The 19,520-nt window shown below is 41.1% G+C and overlaps 1 protein-coding gene across 1 annotated transcript in view; it reads left to right on the top strand.

Moving 5' to 3' along the window:
- Window position 1: 1 nt before the first annotated feature.
- Window positions 2–19,520, top strand: part of Kntc1 (kinetochore associated 1) — a 75,027-nt gene continuing 55,508 nt past the window's right edge. The window contains exons 1-17 of the mRNA XM_040731143.1: window positions 2–229; window positions 1,904–1,977; window positions 2,736–2,906; window positions 5,312–5,432; window positions 6,341–6,456; window positions 6,974–7,052; window positions 8,208–8,285; window positions 9,625–9,659; window positions 9,889–9,999; window positions 11,312–11,405; window positions 13,044–13,096; window positions 13,430–13,545; window positions 13,864–13,918; window positions 14,780–14,878; window positions 16,922–16,965; window positions 17,064–17,129; window positions 17,225–17,300. Coding sequence (XP_040587077.1) covers window positions 2,778–2,906; window positions 5,312–5,432; window positions 6,341–6,456; window positions 6,974–7,052; window positions 8,208–8,285; window positions 9,625–9,659; window positions 9,889–9,999; window positions 11,312–11,405; window positions 13,044–13,096; window positions 13,430–13,545; window positions 13,864–13,918; window positions 14,780–14,878; window positions 16,922–16,965; window positions 17,064–17,129; window positions 17,225–17,300 — 1,272 coding nt within the window. The 5' untranslated portion in view covers window positions 2–229; window positions 1,904–1,977; window positions 2,736–2,777. The remainder of the gene's footprint in view (window positions 230–1,903; window positions 1,978–2,735; window positions 2,907–5,311; window positions 5,433–6,340; window positions 6,457–6,973; window positions 7,053–8,207; window positions 8,286–9,624; window positions 9,660–9,888; window positions 10,000–11,311; window positions 11,406–13,043; window positions 13,097–13,429; window positions 13,546–13,863; window positions 13,919–14,779; window positions 14,879–16,921; window positions 16,966–17,063; window positions 17,130–17,224; window positions 17,301–19,520) is intronic.

Genomic DNA, 19,520 nt, shown 5'->3' on the forward strand with positions numbered 1-19,520 from the left:
AATGAATCCTCCCTAGCAGGGATTCAATTTGGTCTAGGGTGGGGCAGTTTCCTATTTCGAGTGTGAGAGAATTTTGGCCTGCTTCAGCCCCCGTAGAAGGGGTTGAACGCGGTGTTCTCCCGCCAATTCAAAGCAGTGGCATGGAACCTAAAATGAGTAGGAGCGGTTGTGTGGGTCAGGAAGAAGAGTGAGAAACTCGAGAGTTCTCTTTTAGTTTCTCCAGCTGCAGGTGAGAGGGCTCAGCCGCGCTGCTGTAGGGAAGCGGGAGTCGTGTCAGGTGAAAACAGACGGGGCTTCAGCCCATTTCGGGGCTTTTCGTCAGATTGACGCTGGCGGGAGAAAAGTTGGAGGCGATTCCAGCTGGCTGGCCCTCTGAGCGTTCGTGGATAACTTCATTAACTGTCTTATCTCGTTCACGATACTATATTGTCCCATCTGTTTTCCTCCCGCAGTCAACGATGCGAGAAGTCTGTGCTTATCACCTGTTCGCTTAGCTCGCTTCCTTGCACTAAGTAGAAAATTCAGTCTAAAAGACCTTACCTCTCTCCCACCGTCTCTGAGCTTTTGCACTCTTCCGAGTGCCTGCAATCACTATTTTCTTTGACATAGTTGGTTTCCCGTCGCTCAGGATTCAGCACCTCCTTTGCCAAACAAGTATTTTATTTAATTTTTTTGGCTTTTCGAGACAGGGTTTCTTTGTCTGGAACTAGCTCTTGTAGACCTGGCTGGCCTCGAACTCACAGATATCCACCTGCTTCTGCCTCCCGAGTGCTGGGATTAAAGGCGTGCGCTACCAATGCCCGGCTCTTTCTTTTTTTTTTTTTTTTAGAGACAGGATCTCATGTAAACCATGTAAACACTGCCTCCTGAGTGGTGGGATTAAAGGCGTGCACAACAACTGCCCGGCAAACAAGTATTTCTTAAATCCTTCACTTCTCTGGACCTTCTTTGCTGTTGTAATTATACAAGCATTCATTTACTTGTTGGGAGACAGTCCAAACAGTGTAACTTTACACTTATTTTCCGTAATATGGTCTGTTATCTCGCTGGTGTTAGAAATTAAATTCCTGGACCATAAAAGGATAAAATTGCCGAGCATAACACTTGACACGCCGGGAGTTGGTGGCGAGTGCCTTTAATCCCAGAACTCGGGAGGCAGAGCCAGGTGGATCTTTGTGAGTTCGATACCAGCCTGGTCTACAAGAGCAATTTCCAGAACAGCCTCCAAAGCCATAGAGAAACTGTCTCCAAAAAAAAAAAAAAAAACTTGACACAGTGTTCAACCCTTTGGTTACTAGTCTCAACTGTAAATCTCAGGGCTGGAAATGTAAGTCAGTTGGTACATTGCTTCTCTAGCATTTGGCCAGGGTAGGAGCCTCAGCAACACATAAATCATATCATCCTTGTCTACACAGCAAGTTTGAGACAAGTGTGGTTTACATGAGATCCTGTCTCTAAAAAAAAAAAAAAAAAAAAGAAAGAGCCGGGCATTGGTAGCGCACGCCTTTAATCCCAGCACTCGGGAGGCAGAGGCAGGTGGATCTCTGTGAGTTCGAGGCCATCCTGGTCTACAGAGCGAGTTCCAGGAAAGCCTCCAAAACAATACAGAGAAACCCTGCCTCGAAAAACCAAAAAAAAAAAAAAAAAAAAGAAAAAAGAAAGAAAGAAAGAAAAAAGGTAAACCATAATAGCAAAACATTTTTCTGTCTCATTCATAATTGTTCTAGCTCTCTCTTTTCAAGACAGTGTTTCTGTGTGTATCCCTCTGCAGACAAGGCTGACCTCAAACTCACAGAGATGGGGCCTGTCTCTGCCTCCCTACTGCTGGGCTCCAAAGCGTGTGCTGCCACTGCCCGGCTCATATGCTTAAAAGATAAAGATTCTATCATTCTTTTGTGTGCAGGTGCTTGTGGAGTCAAGAAGAGGTCATCAGATCACCTGGAGCTGGAGTTAATAAGTAGTTGTGAACCATCTGATGTGAGTGCTGGGCACTGAATTTTGGTTCAATGGAAGAGCAGCAAGCACTTTTAACTGATAAGCCATCTGTAGCACCCCCCTTCCTCTCAGATCTCCAAAGTTATCTAGGGACATTTTCTATCCTGGTGCTTTGGTTTCACTCGGTGTACAGATGATATGAGTTGTGTTTGTTAATGACAACAGCCTCGCCTGGGTTTCAAGTGTAGTTTTTTTTTTTGGTTTTACGAGACAGGGTTTCTCTGTATTGTTTTGGAGGCTGTCGGTCCAACCCGGCCTCGAACTCACAGAGATCCACCTGCCTCTGCCTCCCAAGTGCTGGGACTAAAGGCGTGCGCCACCACCGCCCGGCCATCAAGTGTAGTTTTTGATGAAGGTAGGAGCCGACTCATGAAGGAGGGCATAGCCACGATAGAGCCCTTTCCTGCCATGCACCTAACTTCAGTTCCACCCCAGTATCATATACAAACTGGAACCTAATCCCCCCTCTTTTGTTTGGTTTTGAGACAGGGTTTCACTCTGTAATCATGGCTGTCCTGGAACTCACCCAGTAGACCAGGCTGGCCTCAAACTCACAGAGATCAGCCTGCCTCTGCCTCCCAAGTGCTGGGACTAAAGGCATTCATGGCCTCTGTCCAGTCCGAAGAAGTTAACTTTTAATATATTGATACTACTTTTTGTTATTTGATTAACACTTCATTACCCAAAGAAGTGGATCCTATGCACAAAAATAATTTGGTCTGTAACTTTATTTGTTGTAGGAAAGACAGTAGTCCCTCCCTCTCACAGACAGTCTCAGAAGCATGTGGAACAGTGTTGAGCTGCTAACAAGTGATGACACTGGAAGTGGACATCTCAATGGTGGCTCAAGGAAAGAAAATGTGACTGCACTGTATCAAGTAGACCTGCTTGGGAGGATCTCCTCTGAGAAGGTAATGATCTCATACTGCCTGTGAGTCATCTTAGCAGCGTTTCGAGCGCTCCCTAATTCACAAGCAGGGTGGATGCAAGCTGCAGTATATGTGTTGGATCAATTCTGTGACTCCAGTGTCTGGAGGATGAGACAGGTGGGAGGCTAGCCTGAGTCATGGAATGAATCCAGCCCAGTTAGGGAAACATTAACCAGACACTGTCTCAAAATTAAAATAGAAACAACCCTGGGGGGGGTTAGTATATATAAACTGGTATAAAGAATTATAATCCCAACACTGGGGAGGCAGAGGCAGGTGGATCTCTGTGAGCTTGAGGCCAGTCTGGTCTACAAGACTTAGTACCAGGACAGCCTCCAAAGCCACAGAGAAATCCTGTCTCAAAAAACCAAAAAAAAAAAAAAAAAAAAAAAAAAGGAATTATCTGCTGTCTTCTTAGAAAATAAGATATTCCCAATAGATTTGAAGACTAGGGCTCCCTCCCTGATCTGGTCTGCCCCATTCTCTACCAAGATAAGCACTCTTAGGACTGGTGGTTGGAGTCCGGTGTTTCTACTTTCTGGGACTGTTTCCCAAAAACTTGAAAATAATAATTCATCCAGGCTCAGAAATAGTAAAGAGATTTTATTCAAGGCAAAGCAAAGCAATAGAAAAGACTAGAATGCCCTGTAGGAAAGCAGCAGGAGGAAGGATACTCAAGGCCTCCCTGGTTTGTGGCTTCCTTTTATGGGGTTCAAGAGGAAGAGGCATTTGATTGCTAAGAGGCATAATATAGGCAGTTCTCTGTTTTGATTGACAGATTAGGTCATAATCATTTTTGTTTGTTTTTCAAGACAGGGTTTCTCTGTGGCTTTGGAGGCTGTCCTGGAACTAGCTCTTGTAGACTAGGCTGGTCTCAATATCACAGAGATTAGCCTGCCTCTGCCTCCAGAGTGCTGGGATTAAAGGCATGGTGGTCATAATCATTTTTATGCTGCACATGTACTTTCCAATAATAAAGTAAATTGGGGATTTTCCCTAAAAACTTCTTGATACAATTTTGCCTTACTGCACATGTACTTAAAACCAGTTGAAGCCCAACCACGTTTCTGTGCTTTGTACCTAACTGCATTGGAAATACATTTGACTAGAAACTATTTAAATTTAATTGTTAAGGACACAGACATTTATTTTACTGTTCAGAGATTGGTATGAGTAGCCTGATGCAGATGCCAGTCTGAGGGCATTTGGAGGTAGTTAGGTGTATTGTTCAGAGGGGTGTGTGTGTGTGTGTGTGTGTACTACACAATCCAAGCCAAATATAGTCACAGGCTAAATGAACTCTGATAAGTTAGACAGTGAGGCTGAGGCAGAATTATTTTCACTAGACTTTCAATGTCGGTGTTAGGTATATCTATCCTGCCTTATATGGATTCTTTTTCAGGGAGGTGTATATTCTCTAGTTCACACAGTTCACCAGGGCTCCCTTCCCTAGTTTCAGTGTAATACTGAGACTTTAAGTCAGGCTTGAGTCATGTATTCCTCTTGATGCCTGGTACCTTAACTTGATAGCAGCTTTTGGGAGACAAGTGGTTAAACAAGATACCTTTGCTCTTCTGTGTCCATCCTGGTTCATATCCTTACTTAGGATCCTATATAAATTTGAGATATGCCATACAATATACAAGTACTTGATGACTGACTAGGCAGACTAAAGAGAAAAGTCTTGTCTGGTTATGTTTTAAAGTAAGGTATATGACAGTACTTTTGTTTGTTTGTTTTTTCAAGACAGGGTTTCTCTGTGAATCATTCTTGCTTGTCCTAGAACTCATTCTGTAGACCAGGCTGGCCTTGAACTCACAGAGATCCACCTGCCTCTGCCTCCTGAGTGCTATGATTAAAGGTGTGCGCCACCACTGCCCTGCTGAACCAGTCTGTTATGCCCCTTAGTTCTCTAAGACATTATAGCTGTTCCTAACTACATAAAGAACAAATGAATCAGATTGGTTGGATTGAAAGTCTTATAATTTGTGTTGGTTTACCATGATGGAAGACACAAGGAAAGTCCCAAATCTTTAACCTCTGATTGATGAAAATGGTAACTGTAACTTGACAAGAAATGTTTGTGGTTTTTTTGCTTATAAATCTGGCTTCTGTCCCTGCTTGGGACTGCCAGGAGAAACAAGGCTTCCAAGTCCTTTTCCTGCAGCCCTGATTGATCAGTGACCCGCTTAATACAAGACTCTCGAACCTGTAAGTGTTGTCTCCTACCTTATGATGTATAATGTGCTAGGTATAACATACTGAGTACTGGAATCTTATAAAAAAATGGTGTACACTGCTACACCTGGCTCTATGAAAATACTAGTAAGTACCATGAAGCTTATATGAAATTATTTTACTTTTGGTCATGTTTTCTTCTTCTCCAGGCCTCACTGAGTCCAAAGATACAAGCATGCAGCTTAAGCGATGGCTTTGTAATCGTTGCTGACCATACAGTGATATTGCTTGACAGCACATGTAGAGCACTTCAGTTGCATCTTATATTTGGTAAGTCTGACAGAGTAAAATACCTGAGAGTCAACCTGATTGCTACTGGATGCTTTTTTTTTTTTTTTGGTTTTTCGAGACAGGGTTTCTCTGTATTGTTTTGGAGCCTGTCCTGGAACTCGCTCAGTAGACCAGGCTTGGTCTCGAACTCACAGAGATCCACCTGCCTCTGCCTCCCGAGTGCTGGGATTAAAGGCGTGTGCCATCACCGCCCGGCTTGCTACTGGATTCTAATGGGCCTTGTTTTCTTTAATCCACTGTTATAAGAATTAAAATTAGGTGAATTTCAAGGAAATCATCAGTACTTGTTGGGCCTTAGGTTCAGAGGATGCTGACATAATCCTTGCCTCAGAATGTCTAGGGGGGCATTCATGTAAGCAAGCCTTTTATTTTCTTGTTGATTTTGTGGTATTTCTTCCACCTCTCCTCGGTTTAGTATTTGAATCCTAATGTTTGAGCCATTTGTGGTCAAATTCCTAATCTTGTACACATTGTAGGTTTGTACAGATGAAGGAGGCGGGTTGCCAAGTTCCTTACTTCTGGGATATACCACCCTGTAATAATCTTTTAGAATACACATGTGATACAGTGTGCAACCTGGCTATGTATAAATTTGTGATCCTCCAACCCTGAGGAGGCAGAAACAGGTGGATCTGAGGGATCTGAGTTGAGGGCAGTCTAGTCCATAGAGCAAGTAAATTCCAGGACTGCTGGAGCTACACAGAGACACCCTGTGGATCCTCATATCTCTGTTTCTTGTATGTTGGGATTGTAGGCATGCATCATCATATTTGGCATAGATTGCTATAAATCATTGTCTTGTTGGTGTGAAAATTTTGCACTTTCTAAATTGAAATTAAAGATTATTGAAAGTCTCCAGTAATGTTGATGTGATGTGAAATTTTCAGATACTGATGTGGATGTGGTGGGCCTGTGTCAAGAGGGAAAGTTTCTTTTGGTCGGTGAAAGAAGTGGCAACTTACATCTTATCCATGTAACATCAAAGCAAACATTATTCACCAAAGTAAGAGCCCTGTTTTCCATTTTTACCCCAACAATGTCTTAGATAACCTACTCTGGTAAGCTGTTACTTAACCTGCATTTTTTTTTTTTTTTTTTTTTTTTGGTTTTTTCGAGACAGGGTTTCTCTGTATTGTTTTTTGGACCATGTCCTGGAACTCGCTCGGTAGACCAGGCTGGTCTTGAACTCACAGAGATCCGCCTGCCTCTGCCTCCCGAGTGCTGGGATTAAGGGCGTGTGCCACCACCGCCCGGCTTAACCTGCATATTGAAGTAAAAGAAAATTGTTATCTTGAGTTTAAGAATCAGACTGCAGGAACATGCAAAGTAAACCCAAAAGTGAATTGTGAAGCTCTGAGCACACTGAGTGTGCTTGTCCAGTTTTCCCTTTCCAGGCCAGAGCATCTAGGGTGGAGTCTGTCATTGCTAATGTTAGTTGATGAGTAGGGCTTAAACAGTATACCCCTCACTTGTTATTTATCTCCGTTTCCTCTTGCTGTTTGGAATTCATTTGTGATTAGGCTTTTGTGAAGACAGCTAATGATGAGTATCATCGTACTTACCAGAATCTCATTATCGAGAAAGATGGTTCAAATGAAGGTAAGTTTCTTTGAATTTTTGCATGTTTTTTTTTATGAATAACCCAATCAAGTATGCACATTTATGTTTAATAAACATTGTAAGTTCATTGCTGTACCATCTAAATCACAGTACGGTTTCTGTCAATGCAATTAATACAAGAAACCAGTTTTGCTTGTTTTAGAGACAGGGTCTCACTATATAGCCCTGGCTAGCCTGTAATTTACTCTGTAGACCAGGTTGCCCTCAAATTTATAGAGATATGCTTACCTCTGTATCTTGCTGTAATGAAAGATTTGTGATACTATATCTGGCACATTTTTCTTTTTTGAGCAGAGTGGATGTAGATTATTAAGGAAAAGTAAGAGAGCTTCTGAGAATAGGTGTTTTTTAGATGGAAATATATTTTTAGCTTTTTTTCTCACAAATACAAATTTTTTTCATTGTGATGTTACATTCCTGTAAAATGTCTGTGTGGGGGCTAGAGAGATGGCTCAGAGGTTAAGAGCACTGATTGCTCTTCCAGGGGTCCTGAGTTCAATTTTCAGCAACCACATGGTGGCTCACAACTATCTACAATTCAATCTGGTGCCCTCTTCTGGTATGTAGGCAGAACATTGTGTCTGTGTAGGTTTTAGCATGTAAAAACTTTTTTTTGTTATCTTTTTTCTTGTTTTTCAAGACAGGGTTTCTCTGTGTAACAGGTCTGTCTGTCCTGAAACTCACTTTATAGACTAGGGTGGTCTAACATCACAGAGATCTGCCTGCCTCTGCCTCTGCTTCCCAAATTCTGGGATTAAAGGTGTATGCCACCACTACCCAGCTCATTTTTTTTTAATTTTTTTTATTTTTTTATTTTTTTATTTTTATTTTTTGGTTTTTCAAGACAGGGTTTCTCTGGCTTTGGAGCCTGTCCTGGAACTTACTTGGTAGTCCAGGCTGGTCTCGAACTCACAGAGATCCGCCTGTCTCTGCCTCCCGAGTGCTGGGATTAAAGGCGTGCGCCACCAACGCCCGGCCTTTTTTTTAATTTTTTAAACTACACTTGTTTTGTGTGTATGTGTATGCCCAGGACCAAATTCCTTGTTGACAGGTTTTAGAGCTGGTTCCCAGTATTGCCTTGACTCTCCTATTCACTTCCTTTTAGAGAAACTGGTTTTGATTTTATTTTACCAGGTACCTATTACATGCTGCTTCTAACAAACAATGGATTTTTTTATATTACAAACCTCCAGCTTTCACAAATTGAACAAGGTAATGTATTTTCTTATTGATTTGTGACAGTGTTTATTAGTTTTTAAGTAACTCTTCAAATATTCCCTTTAAGAATATTTTAACTTAGTTAAAAAAACCTGTGTTACTGGGTGTAATTTGAAGTATTCAGAGCACACATAACTCTTATCTGCTAAAGCTATGGTAGAATATGAAGAAATATCATTTGGTTACAGCCTTCTAACAGTTTATAGCTTAACTGGTAAGAAAAGACATATACAGTAGTAAATGACTTTTTGTAATACTGAACATAAGGCCCAGGGTCTTGTACATGCTAGGCAAGTACTTTACCATCGGACTGTATCTCAACTAAGTGGCTTTTTGAAGGAGAGAATGAACACAGTGGTGGAAATGACTAACCTTAAATATCAAAAAGTGAGCTGGTGAGATGGCTCAATAGGTAAGAGCACTTGCTTTTTAAGCGTGAAGACCTTGATTCAAATTCCCGTCACCTGTGAAAAGCTGGCATAGCTGCCTTAACTCCAGCATCATGGGTGGGAGTTGATGTAAGTGGATCTGCAGTGTTTGTTGGACAGCCAGCCCAGCTGAAACAGTGAGTTTCCTGTTTAGTGAGGGTCTCAAGGCAGTCAGACAGAGAGCACAACTATAGAGGTAGACACCCAAAGCCCTGTTCTAATCTCTGCATGTGTATGCAAGGTGCATGCACCCATACACTATCATGCATATACCATATATAACAAACACACAAAACAATGCACTGAGCCAGGTAAAACTGAGGAATTTGTTTTGACAAACTTTACCAACATCTATTGCAGGCTTAATAATATGTTAGGTCCCATGTATATGATTAGGTTTCATGATGCATCATTTTCGATTGCAGTGGTGGCACACATCCTTAATCCAAGGTCTGAGAGGCTAGAGCATCTCTGAGCTCTAAACCAGGCTGGTCTACATAGTTCCAGGACAGCCTGAACTACACAGAGAGACAAACATTTAAAATACATCATTTTTCATAGTTAATGCAGGATCAGAATAGGTAAAAAATGTTCTGAGCCAGAATGGGAAATGGTGAATTCTTTGCAGGTGAGACTTAGGTTTGAGTAGAAGTTGGGGTGGTATAGAGGTGCTTGATAAGGCTCTTATACAGCTAACACAGCCAATCTCTTGGGTATCTCTCAGGCTGTCAGGGAAGATCCTTGGTCAAAGAGACTAATTTATGGATCCTGACCTGTATCCTTTGGCCTAGGATGTATTAATTTCACTTTAACTGAAAAGGAGTTGTCTTATATTTAGTCTGTATGAATGTATGAATCTGTGGATCGATACTATGTCTAGATGACTTTTTTTTTTTTTTATGAAGCAATTGAGAACACAGACTTGGATTTGGCCAAGAAGGTAAGAAAAGAAAGTCATATTATCTTTTTAGAACTTTTACTTACTATGAATGTAGAGGCTGTTTCTGTGATTAATCATTGTACTAGTGGTACTTTAGGAATTGCTATAATATAACACTTCAGTAATGTTTCTGTTTAAAAGCACAGATACTGATTTGAACAGATTTCTGTGATTTTTATTCAACACACATATATACATGTATTATTCTAATTTTTTTTAAATTTTGCAGTTACAAGGACAGTTCAAATGTAGTTTCATTTCTACTGAAAATTACCACAGTCTTGGCTGTCTTAATCTTGTGGCTGGAGAATTTGCATGTGAAACTCCTGTGATAATTGGGGTAATTCTTTTTATGAATTTTGCTTTTACATAAAATGTTTCTTTTTAGTTAAAGTACAAATTAATTTGTAATGTGACAAGAACAGGGAAATCAGGGCTGGAGGCTCAGTGCTTTAGAGCCTTTGCTGCTCTTGAGAAGGATCAGAGCTTGGTTCCCAGCACCTAAATTGTGAAGCTCATGAATGTCTGTAACTCAGCTCCATGGGGTCTCATACCCACTCATGGCCCCTGGGTACCTATACATATGTGTATATACACAGAGAGATGCTCACTCACATAAAACATAAATAAAAGTAAATCTTTGTCAAAAGAAACAAGCCAGGCATAGTGGCACACAGCTTTAATCTCATCACCCTGTTTCCAAAAAAAAAAAAAAGTAGGGGTAAAAGGAAATTATAAAATTTCTATGTTAGTCATTAGGTGTTTAGTCTCTCTCTGAGATTCTTTACTTTTTTGACACGGTCTTACCGTGCAGCCCTGGCAGACCTAGAACTCAATGAATATACCAGGCTGACCTTGAACTTCGAGATCCGTCTGCCTCTGCCTCCTGAGTTCTGGAATTAGAAGTGTGTGCCACTGCTGCCTGGATTTTTTTTTTTTAAATTAACAAAGGCTATACTTAAAAGTGTTGGAAGAGGTTTTCTTTAGGATGAGATGTTTGAATATGTGTACTGAGATATTCAAGTGGTAACAATGAATATGAACACCTTACTGTTCTCCTCTGTCTGTTCTTTTATTTTTTTATGTGTGTGCCATGTGAGTTTGGGTTCCTGCAAAAGCCCTAAGAGGGTGTCAGATCCCTTGGAGTTGAGATACAGGCAATTGTGGACCACTGGTAGTGAATACTAACAAACAGACTCAGGTTTTCTGTTAAAACTGCAAGCTCTCTTAACCAGTGAGCATTTCTTCAGTCCTTCCAGTCTGCTCTTGAGCTAAGAGAAAAACTGAGATAAAAGTTCCTTGGAGCTGGGTGTTAGCCCATGCCTGCAAGCCTAACCTACAGACCTGTCTGGTTCGGGGGCCTCACACAGGAGGATCTTAAGTTTGAGGCCAGCCTGGGCAACTTAGCACAAGACACTGCCTGGAAATTAAGTAAAAATGGCTGGGGATATGGCATAGTAGGTGAGTGCTTGCTTAGCTTTGCTAAAGCCCTGGAGGGTCATGCTCCAATACCCCCACCCTATCCCCTGTAACCACATACACACGTGTGCTTGCACTCAGAATGTGTACAGCTTATGTGCATCTGCTTTGTGGAAAATCCTGGAAGGTTTGGGCTTGAGATTTCCAACTGATGTCTGTTTTCTCTTTCCCAGGGAGCTGGTAGTTGTGCTTTCTCAAAATGGGAATCAGATCCTACCAAAAAAGAAATGTCCCTTAAGAACTTTGTGGACACAGAGATTATTCAAGGTAAAGATAAGCCACTGACACTACTTTCTGTTGCCACTCTTAGATGTGCCCAGGCTGGACTCATGCTTGCTGTGTAACTGAGACTGACCCTGAACTTTTTTTTTTTTGGTTTTTCGAGACAGGGTTTCTCTGTGTAGCTTTGGAGGCTGTCCTGGAAGTAGCTCTTGCAGACCAGTCTGGTCTGGAACTCACAAAGATCCACCTGGCTCTGCCTCCCAAGTGCTGGGATTAGAGGTGTGCACCACCAATGCCCGGCACCTTGAACTTCTAATCCTCCATCCTTCACGCCGAAAGTGCTAGAAGTACATGCTTGCACTGCCATGCATAATGCATGTACTGCCAGAGATTGAATGATGTGTCTGTTTTTGTGTGTGCACATGCCGGAGCGAGCGTGCGTGCGTGTTAGAGGTTGACTCTCAGGAGTTGTTCTCTTTCCACTGTGGGTTCTAGGGCTTATTCTCAGGTTGTCAGTCTTGGTACCAACAGCCCTTTCCCACTGACCATCTTGCAGGGCTCCTGGTCCATTTTTACTTTGTTTTCCTTTTACATTTGTTTAGTTTGTACAATACATGTACAGATTTGGTTACGTTAATGTACGTGTGGCAATCAGAGGCAAACTGGGTATCTGTTCTCTCCTTTTACCTTGTGGGTTCCTTTGAGTGAGCTCAGGTTTTCAGGCTTGGCAAGTGCTTTTATGAGCAAGCCATCTTATCAACCCTGATTTTGGTTTTGTTCTTGAGGTGGACTCTTGCTGTAGTCTGTGCTGACCTGAAACTCACTATGTATCCAAGACTGACTCAGATTTGAGGCAGTTCTGTGGGGGTTTCTGTGATGCTGGGGGTATATGTATAAGCCACTTTTCCAAGCATGGGCCATTTTATTCCACAGTGAATGATCCGGATTCATTTGGTGATTCTTCACACATGTTCATGGTTTATTCCAATTGTTACCTTTGGAAAGAATTTGTTTTACTGGTCACCTTGAAACTAAACAATAACAAAAGCCAAAACTGAGGCAGCAATAGATGAAAATGGGAACTTCATTAAACTGTAGTCTACCTTTTCATGAAGTGTCACGTCTGCAGCGTGGCCTGTGTCCGAGAACGTGCGGAGGGTGTCGGGGATTGACAACACAGAGACTCGTTCAACGATATAAAGAGAACTTTAAACAGGCTCCAAAAAGGTTCAAGAAAACCTCCTAAGAAAAGCTCCCACCAGAGAAGCTTCTGCTCTCTCCTCTCCCCTGGCTGGTTCTGCTCTGACCCCAGAGGTGGATGTGTGTGGGTTTTTGAAGGTGCGGTTAGTCTTTGGACAAGGTCGAGGTCAGGGCGGTTTCCGTGGGAAGGCCTTTCCCAGGAACTTATTGTATCGTTTTTTAGTAAACATGTTTTTACTAAACATTGTCTTACAGCTGCCTACTCCCAGGCAGAAGGGGAAGTGGCCAGGAACTTATTGTATCGTTTTTAGTAAACATGTTTTTACTAAACATTGTCTTACAGCTGCCTACTCCCAGGCAGAAGGGGAAGTGGGTCTCTGCTCAAGGTCTGGTGTTCCCACAATGAAGATGGTAGTTTACAGCTGGAACAGGGTCCTATGTAATAGTGAAATAAAATCCTTAGGCATTTCCTTTCTCTTTCAGGTGCAAAGTCATTTCAGCTGATCGACAACCTGCTTTTTGTGCTCGATACTGATGTATGTTTTTGATACTTGTTCAGTGTTTTCATTTTACTATGACCACTTTTTTGTTATTTGAGCCTTTGCGCTATGGAGTCAGCTCACAACCTCATTAATGCCATGCGAGTGTTCTGTCATGAAGCTCCATCCTCCACCCTGATAATATGTCTATTAATAAAAATGTTAGACAAGGACATTAGCTGGGGTGCATTTGTGTGTGTGTGTGTGTGTGTGTGTGTGTGTGTGTGTGTGTGTATGCATGCATGCTTCACTTCAGTGTGCATTAAGGAACATAGCCTAAAGTTTAACTTTGACATGATAAAGATGTCTAACTGAATACTACTTCTGTAGAATGTGCTGAGCTTGTGGGACGCTTACACTCTCACTCCTGTGTGGAACTGGCCTTCTCTTCCCATAGAACAGTTTCTTCTCACAACAGAGGCGGATTCTCCCTCATCTGTTACCTGGTATGTTGGAGTCTAGTTAGTGGTGATTTTCATAGCACCAGGTTTATTCAGATCATTTATTATGGTTTGTGTTCAGAACCACATCTGAAACAACCTGGCAGAGGAGGACCAATTAATTATTTGCCAGTTTCTATTTGGCACAAATAGGTAATGTAATAGGAACTTGTACATAATTATATTAGACACAGATTCTGTGAAAACGGAATCCACGGTCTTCTCTGAATGTGTTTTAACCTTCCTGTGAGAATGTCACTTTACCTTAGCTTATACTTAGCGGCCTACAAAGCTAGTTTAACTTGAGCTTCTCTTCTCTTCTAGGCAAGGGATTGCAAACCTCAAATTAGTCACTCTGACAGCTACAACAAAGGAGAAGGTACTATGAGACTTTACTTCATAATTGTCTGTTTTGTGAGTTAGAAATCACAGTTATTAGCCACTTCTAGTGGCTCAGGCCAGTATTCCCATCTGATCTGCGAGCTGAGGCAGCATGGTCCCAGCTGAAGGTCTGCCTGGGTTACAGAGAGAAATAATGTCAAGTAATGCCCACAGCATGCTAAATTGGCATGCACATAGACTTTGAGAAACTTGAAGTAAACCTGCTGAACTGGTTTCCATTTTTCAGAGAAAAAAATGAAAATCTTGACTCTTCATTTCAAACAGAATATTTTAGGAATCAAAAAGATTGAACTTATTTGAGCTAGATGTGTTATCACACACCTGTAGTTGTAGGATTTAGGAGACTGAGACAGGAAGGTCATAGGTTCAGGGCTAGTCTAGGATACCCCAAGCAAGTCCCTATGACAAAAGCCAAAGGATGAAGATGAATGAGTGACTGCCTAGTGTATGCAAGGCACTGAGTTTACTCTCCAGAGCTGGAAGAGAAGGAATGGGATGGCAGAGAAGAGGGAAGATAAAGAGACTAAAAAGAGAGGGAGGGCCCAATGGAGAGAACATTTACTAGGGTGACTGTTGTGACAGTGTAGCACTGTAGAGTTAACTGAGGGGATTTGTGTGCGTGTTTTCGTTCAGCGGATGGAGAGATAGACCTGGCCATTGTTTCTGTCTTTATTTTAAAGAACACAATTTTGTATATAGCATTTAAATAATACCAGTGAGAAGGTTGTGACTTGTGTTTAGCTTTGTGCAGGATCTTTTAGTAGATGTCCTGATGGGACGAGCTGACTTGTGTTGATCAGTTTGTGTTAGCTCACTGAACTGTTTGCATCTCTTGTAGATGAGAAACCTCATCATCTATTCTTTGCCTACAATGGAAATACTGTATTCTTTGGAAGTATCAAGCGTTTCTTCTTTAGTTCAAACAGGAATTAGCACGGTATGTGTATGCACATTTTTAACTACTATGGTATAATTTTCTTCCTTAACTTTTACAAGTAAGAAAAGCATGAGTAGAACTTATCACTGCCTAGCAATTGTGATCCTTTTCAAAAAACATTTTAGTATATTTATTCTATCTCTTTTTACACACACACACACACACACACACACACACACGGATGTTATATTTTCCCACACATTTTGGAACTTGTATACTTCTTGATCTTTCACCTCTAAATTCCTCAGTATCTTTTAAGAATGAGGCTATAGGATTGGAGAGATGGCTCAGAGGAACTGTTTGATTCTCAGCACCCATACAGTAGCTCACAGTTACCTGTAACTCCACTTCCTCTTTACCATATATGTGTGTGTGTGTGTGTGTGTGTATTTTTTTTAATTTTTGTTTTTCAAGAGAGGGTTTCTCTGTATTGCTTTGGAACTTGTCCAGACCAGACTGGCTTCGAACTCACAGAGATCCTACTGCCTGTGCCTCCCGAGTGCTGGGATTAAATGTGTTCACCACCAATGCCCGCCTCACCCAATATATTTTTATGGCCTTTGTGGGCACCAGGCACACAACCCTTGCACTGACATACATGCAATCAAAACACCTATATACATAAATTAATAAATAATTTAAAAATTATTTATATGTGTGTGTGTGTGAATAGTAATGAATAGTAACTTTATTCTTGGGACCTGGAGAGATGACTCAGTGGCTAAGCATGCCTGCTGCTCTTGCAGAGGACCTGAATTTGGTTCCCAACATGGTAGCTCATAATCACCTCCAACACCATTCTGATGTTCAGGCCCATGCATCTACATGGTGCACGTACACATACTCCAATACCCACATAAAATGTAAATAATTCTTTTTAGAGAATAAGGCTATTTTTAAGACTAATATGATGGCTTATGATGAAGTTGTTTGTCACCACATCTGGTAACCTGAGTTTGTTGCCTTTAACCCACATGATGGAAGAAAGAACTGTATGTTGTCCTCTGACCTCCACTTACTAAGATACTTTATTTATCTTGCACTGTGACATGCAGGCACAGGCACACATTCTATATAATTACATGTAAAAGGTAAGAATAGGGCAGTTCTGTTGAGTGTGATTGTACAGGCCTGTCATCCCAGCACTTTGGAACAGGAAATTTAGACATTCAAGGTCATTCTCAGTTACACAGTTAATTCCAAGCCATTGTGGGCTACATGTGACCCTGACTCAAAGAAGAAGGCAAAAATTATGATTTTCCAATACACTAATATGCTAGGAAATTTAACATTAATACAAAAGAATTAGGAAATAAACCTTGGAAACTAATATTTTACCAGTTATGTGTATTATTCTAGAGCTTTTACCATTTATTTTGTATGGGGGCAGTGCACCTTTGGAGGTTAGAGGACAAGCTGTGGACATCTGTTCTCTCCTACAGTGTGGACTCTGGGGATCCAACACAGGTCCTCAGGTTTAACAGCCAGTGCCTTTATTGACTAAGCCATCTTGCCAGCCCCTGGAGGCGTTTTGGAACTCTTTTTCCTCATCCAGGATCTAATCCAGGCTCACTTAACTGAATTTGGTTATTATGGCAGGGAGTGGCTCCCTGGTCCTTTATGTCTTTTGAGACATTGACAGTTGTGAAGTTCCAGCCTGTTGTAGGATTTCCCTCTGGATTTGTCTGCTTGCTTCTTTTTTTTTTTTTTTCCCGAGATAGGGTTTCTCTGTATTGTTTTGGTGACTGTCCTAAAACTTGCTCTGTAGACCAGGCTGGCCTCGAACTCACAGAGATCTGTCTGCCTCTGCCTCCCCAATGCTGCTTGCTTCATTTTAATTCGATTCTTGTAAGGTGTTTTGGCAAAATACTACACCGATCACATGTCTCAATGCAGCAAGTTGAGGTCCTTGTCCTAACTTTTTTATCCTGTGATGGTGATATTATACTGTTACGTGCTTAAGACAGCCCCTAATTATTCTAATGAAGTGCCTGGTTGGATTTATATTGGAGTTTTAATTTTTTTTTTTTTTTTTGGTTGTAGGATACTGTATATCTTCTGGAAGGAATTCACAAAAGTGATCCTAAGTAAGTTATGCTTTGTTTACCAGATAATTATTACATAACAGCTAAGTTAGAATTTACTTCATGACAGGGGCATCACAATGTAACATGTTCTTTTTCAGTCTATCTGAAGACTCCGTTTCTGATTTAGTACTTAGGTACCTTACAGAAGTGTTACCAGAAAACAGGTAACTTCTCATTTTTAAGCCTTATTTGCCCTTTATTGAGAAACTTAAACTCCCCGATGAGTAGGCATCTTGTGAAATTTCTTTCAACTCTTCAGACTGAGCCGGTTACTTCACAAGCACAGATTTGCTGAAGCTGAGAGCTTTGCCATTCAGTTTGGCCTGGATGTTGAGGTAAGCATTCATTTGTTCAAGTTGTTATTGGACAGACATTTCTTAGTGTGCTAGAGGCTCAGGAGATGCAGAAGGGCTTTATTTGAATTCATTAAAACAAGAGCTCTAGGGGCTGGAGAGATGGCTCAGGGGCTAAGAGAACTTGTTCTTGCAGAGGACTAGGATTTAATTCTCAGGACCCATACAGTGGTTAACAACTGTCTATAACTCCAGTTATGGGGAATATAAGTAGGCCAGACTGGTGGGCATCATGGCACAAACCTGTAATGTCAGCACTTCGAGAACCAGAAGTAGTCAGGTCTCTGAGTTTCAGGCCAGCTATTGTAGCAATTTGAAATGACACATTTTTTTTAATGCCAGTCATGACGCCGTTTAATAGACCTCTAAAACTTACTCCTGTGTTTACTGGAAGACTCCGCGCTTTGATAAGCTCCCCTCTTCTGTTCCCTCTAGCCCTTTCACAAATAAGCAACATCTTAGCTTTACTCCTGTGAGTTCTGTTGATTTGGGTTGTTCATCATCCTTCCGTACCTGTAAAGTGTCACTAGCCTGATGTCCTGCAGTTTGGTCCATGTTGTCAGTTACAAGATTGGCTTCTTTTCTAAGGCTCAGTAGTCCTTAGTTGTATATAGACCATATTTTACTGATTGGATTTTCCACCGATGGAAGCTTAATTAGATTGGATTTGTGTCTTAACTTGAATAAAGAAAGCTTGAACACTCCAACATGTCAGGATCCCACCTAGGATGCTGATGAATGATAGGCCTTCAGCAGATCAGAGACATTGAAGAGGAGGTGCAGAGTAGGCAAACTACTGGACAGACAGACATAAGAGCAGTTTTCTGAGGGCCAAAGCTTAGTTCTTCATTTTATTATTCTTTCTGTTGCTTGTTCCACTCTATCCGTTTTCTCTTGTGTTCTTCTACCCTGATGTTTCTCTTTGCTGATGACTTTCTTCTCACTACTTCCTGATGCCTTCCTTCTCATTTATTTTTTCCCTTATAGCTTAAATCTTTCAAGCAATAGAAAAATTACAATGTGGTTACCTTCTATTTTTTAAGTGAATGATTACAATGAATACAAGTAAAAAATCATGTTTCTTATTTCCCTTACATGAGTAAGCATTTTATGTATTACAGGTGAAAAACAAATTGTCCCCAAGAACTCACACACAGTTAAACATTTATCTTTGAGACTTCCGATAGATAGGGGCCTTTCAGCTATAACCATTTACAAAGGCAGTAGTTTTTAAAAATGCCAGAAAAACAAGTTACTAGTTTCACTTTTCATATTTTGGAATCCTGTCCACTTATCTTAACTATCCATCCAATTCTTTGTTTTCTTTTTTCCCTATTTCTTTCTTGCCTTCTTTCTTCTTTCTCTTTTTCTTTTTTCTTTTTCTTCTTTTTTTGGTTTTCGAGATGGGATTTCTCTGTAGTTTTGGAGCCTGTCTCAGCTCTTGTAGACCAGGCTGGTCTCAAGCTCAGAGATATCTGCCTCCCTCTGCCTCCTGCGTGCTGGGATTAAAGGCGTGAGCCATCATTGCCTGTCCAATTCTTTATTTTCTAGTTACATGAAATCAGTTGTTTAAAGTTTGTTTTAGCTATGATACACACCAAAACCCATGAACACATTTCCCAATACCAAAAAGAACTTGAGCTAACTCCTGGAACTCAATTTTTTTTTCCTTAATCATTAGCCTAAATCATAGTCTATGTGGCTCCTCAAGAGAAACTCGTAAGTCCTAGCTGTGTGACACTTCCTTGGTCCTATTTTCTATTGTCTGCAGCCCTTGCTTTATCAGGGTTGGGTGCAATACTATATCCTACCTTTAATTTTCCCACTGAACTAACCTCTGTCATAATTCTTTACTACATTTATTAAATTTCTTATTCATCAAAATTCTATTTAAACTAACACTTATTGTATATAATCATTACTTCACTTAAATAGTACAGCTTAAGAGAAAATCATCTTCATAATAATTCACAAATGTCCAGTAGAACGGGCTATTTCCATGAGATAATCAGACTACATTAAAGGCAGTGGGGATTCCCCACACCCATTCGCACCCTATCAGCCAGATGCTAGAGGAAAATAACAACAGCAGCAAACGTGTAAAGGCACAGCAATAGCAAGGGACATTCTGGAGCCACAGTGCCTTGCCTGTCTGGGATTCCCCCATCATTGCCCTGAGTCTGGTGGCTGAACTGACGCCCA

Source organism: Mesocricetus auratus, unplaced genomic scaffold, assembly GCF_017639785.1.
Source record: "Mesocricetus auratus isolate SY011 unplaced genomic scaffold, BCM_Maur_2.0 Super-Scaffold_100025, whole genome shotgun sequence".
Lineage (NCBI taxonomy): Eukaryota > Metazoa > Chordata > Mammalia > Rodentia > Cricetidae > Mesocricetus > Mesocricetus auratus.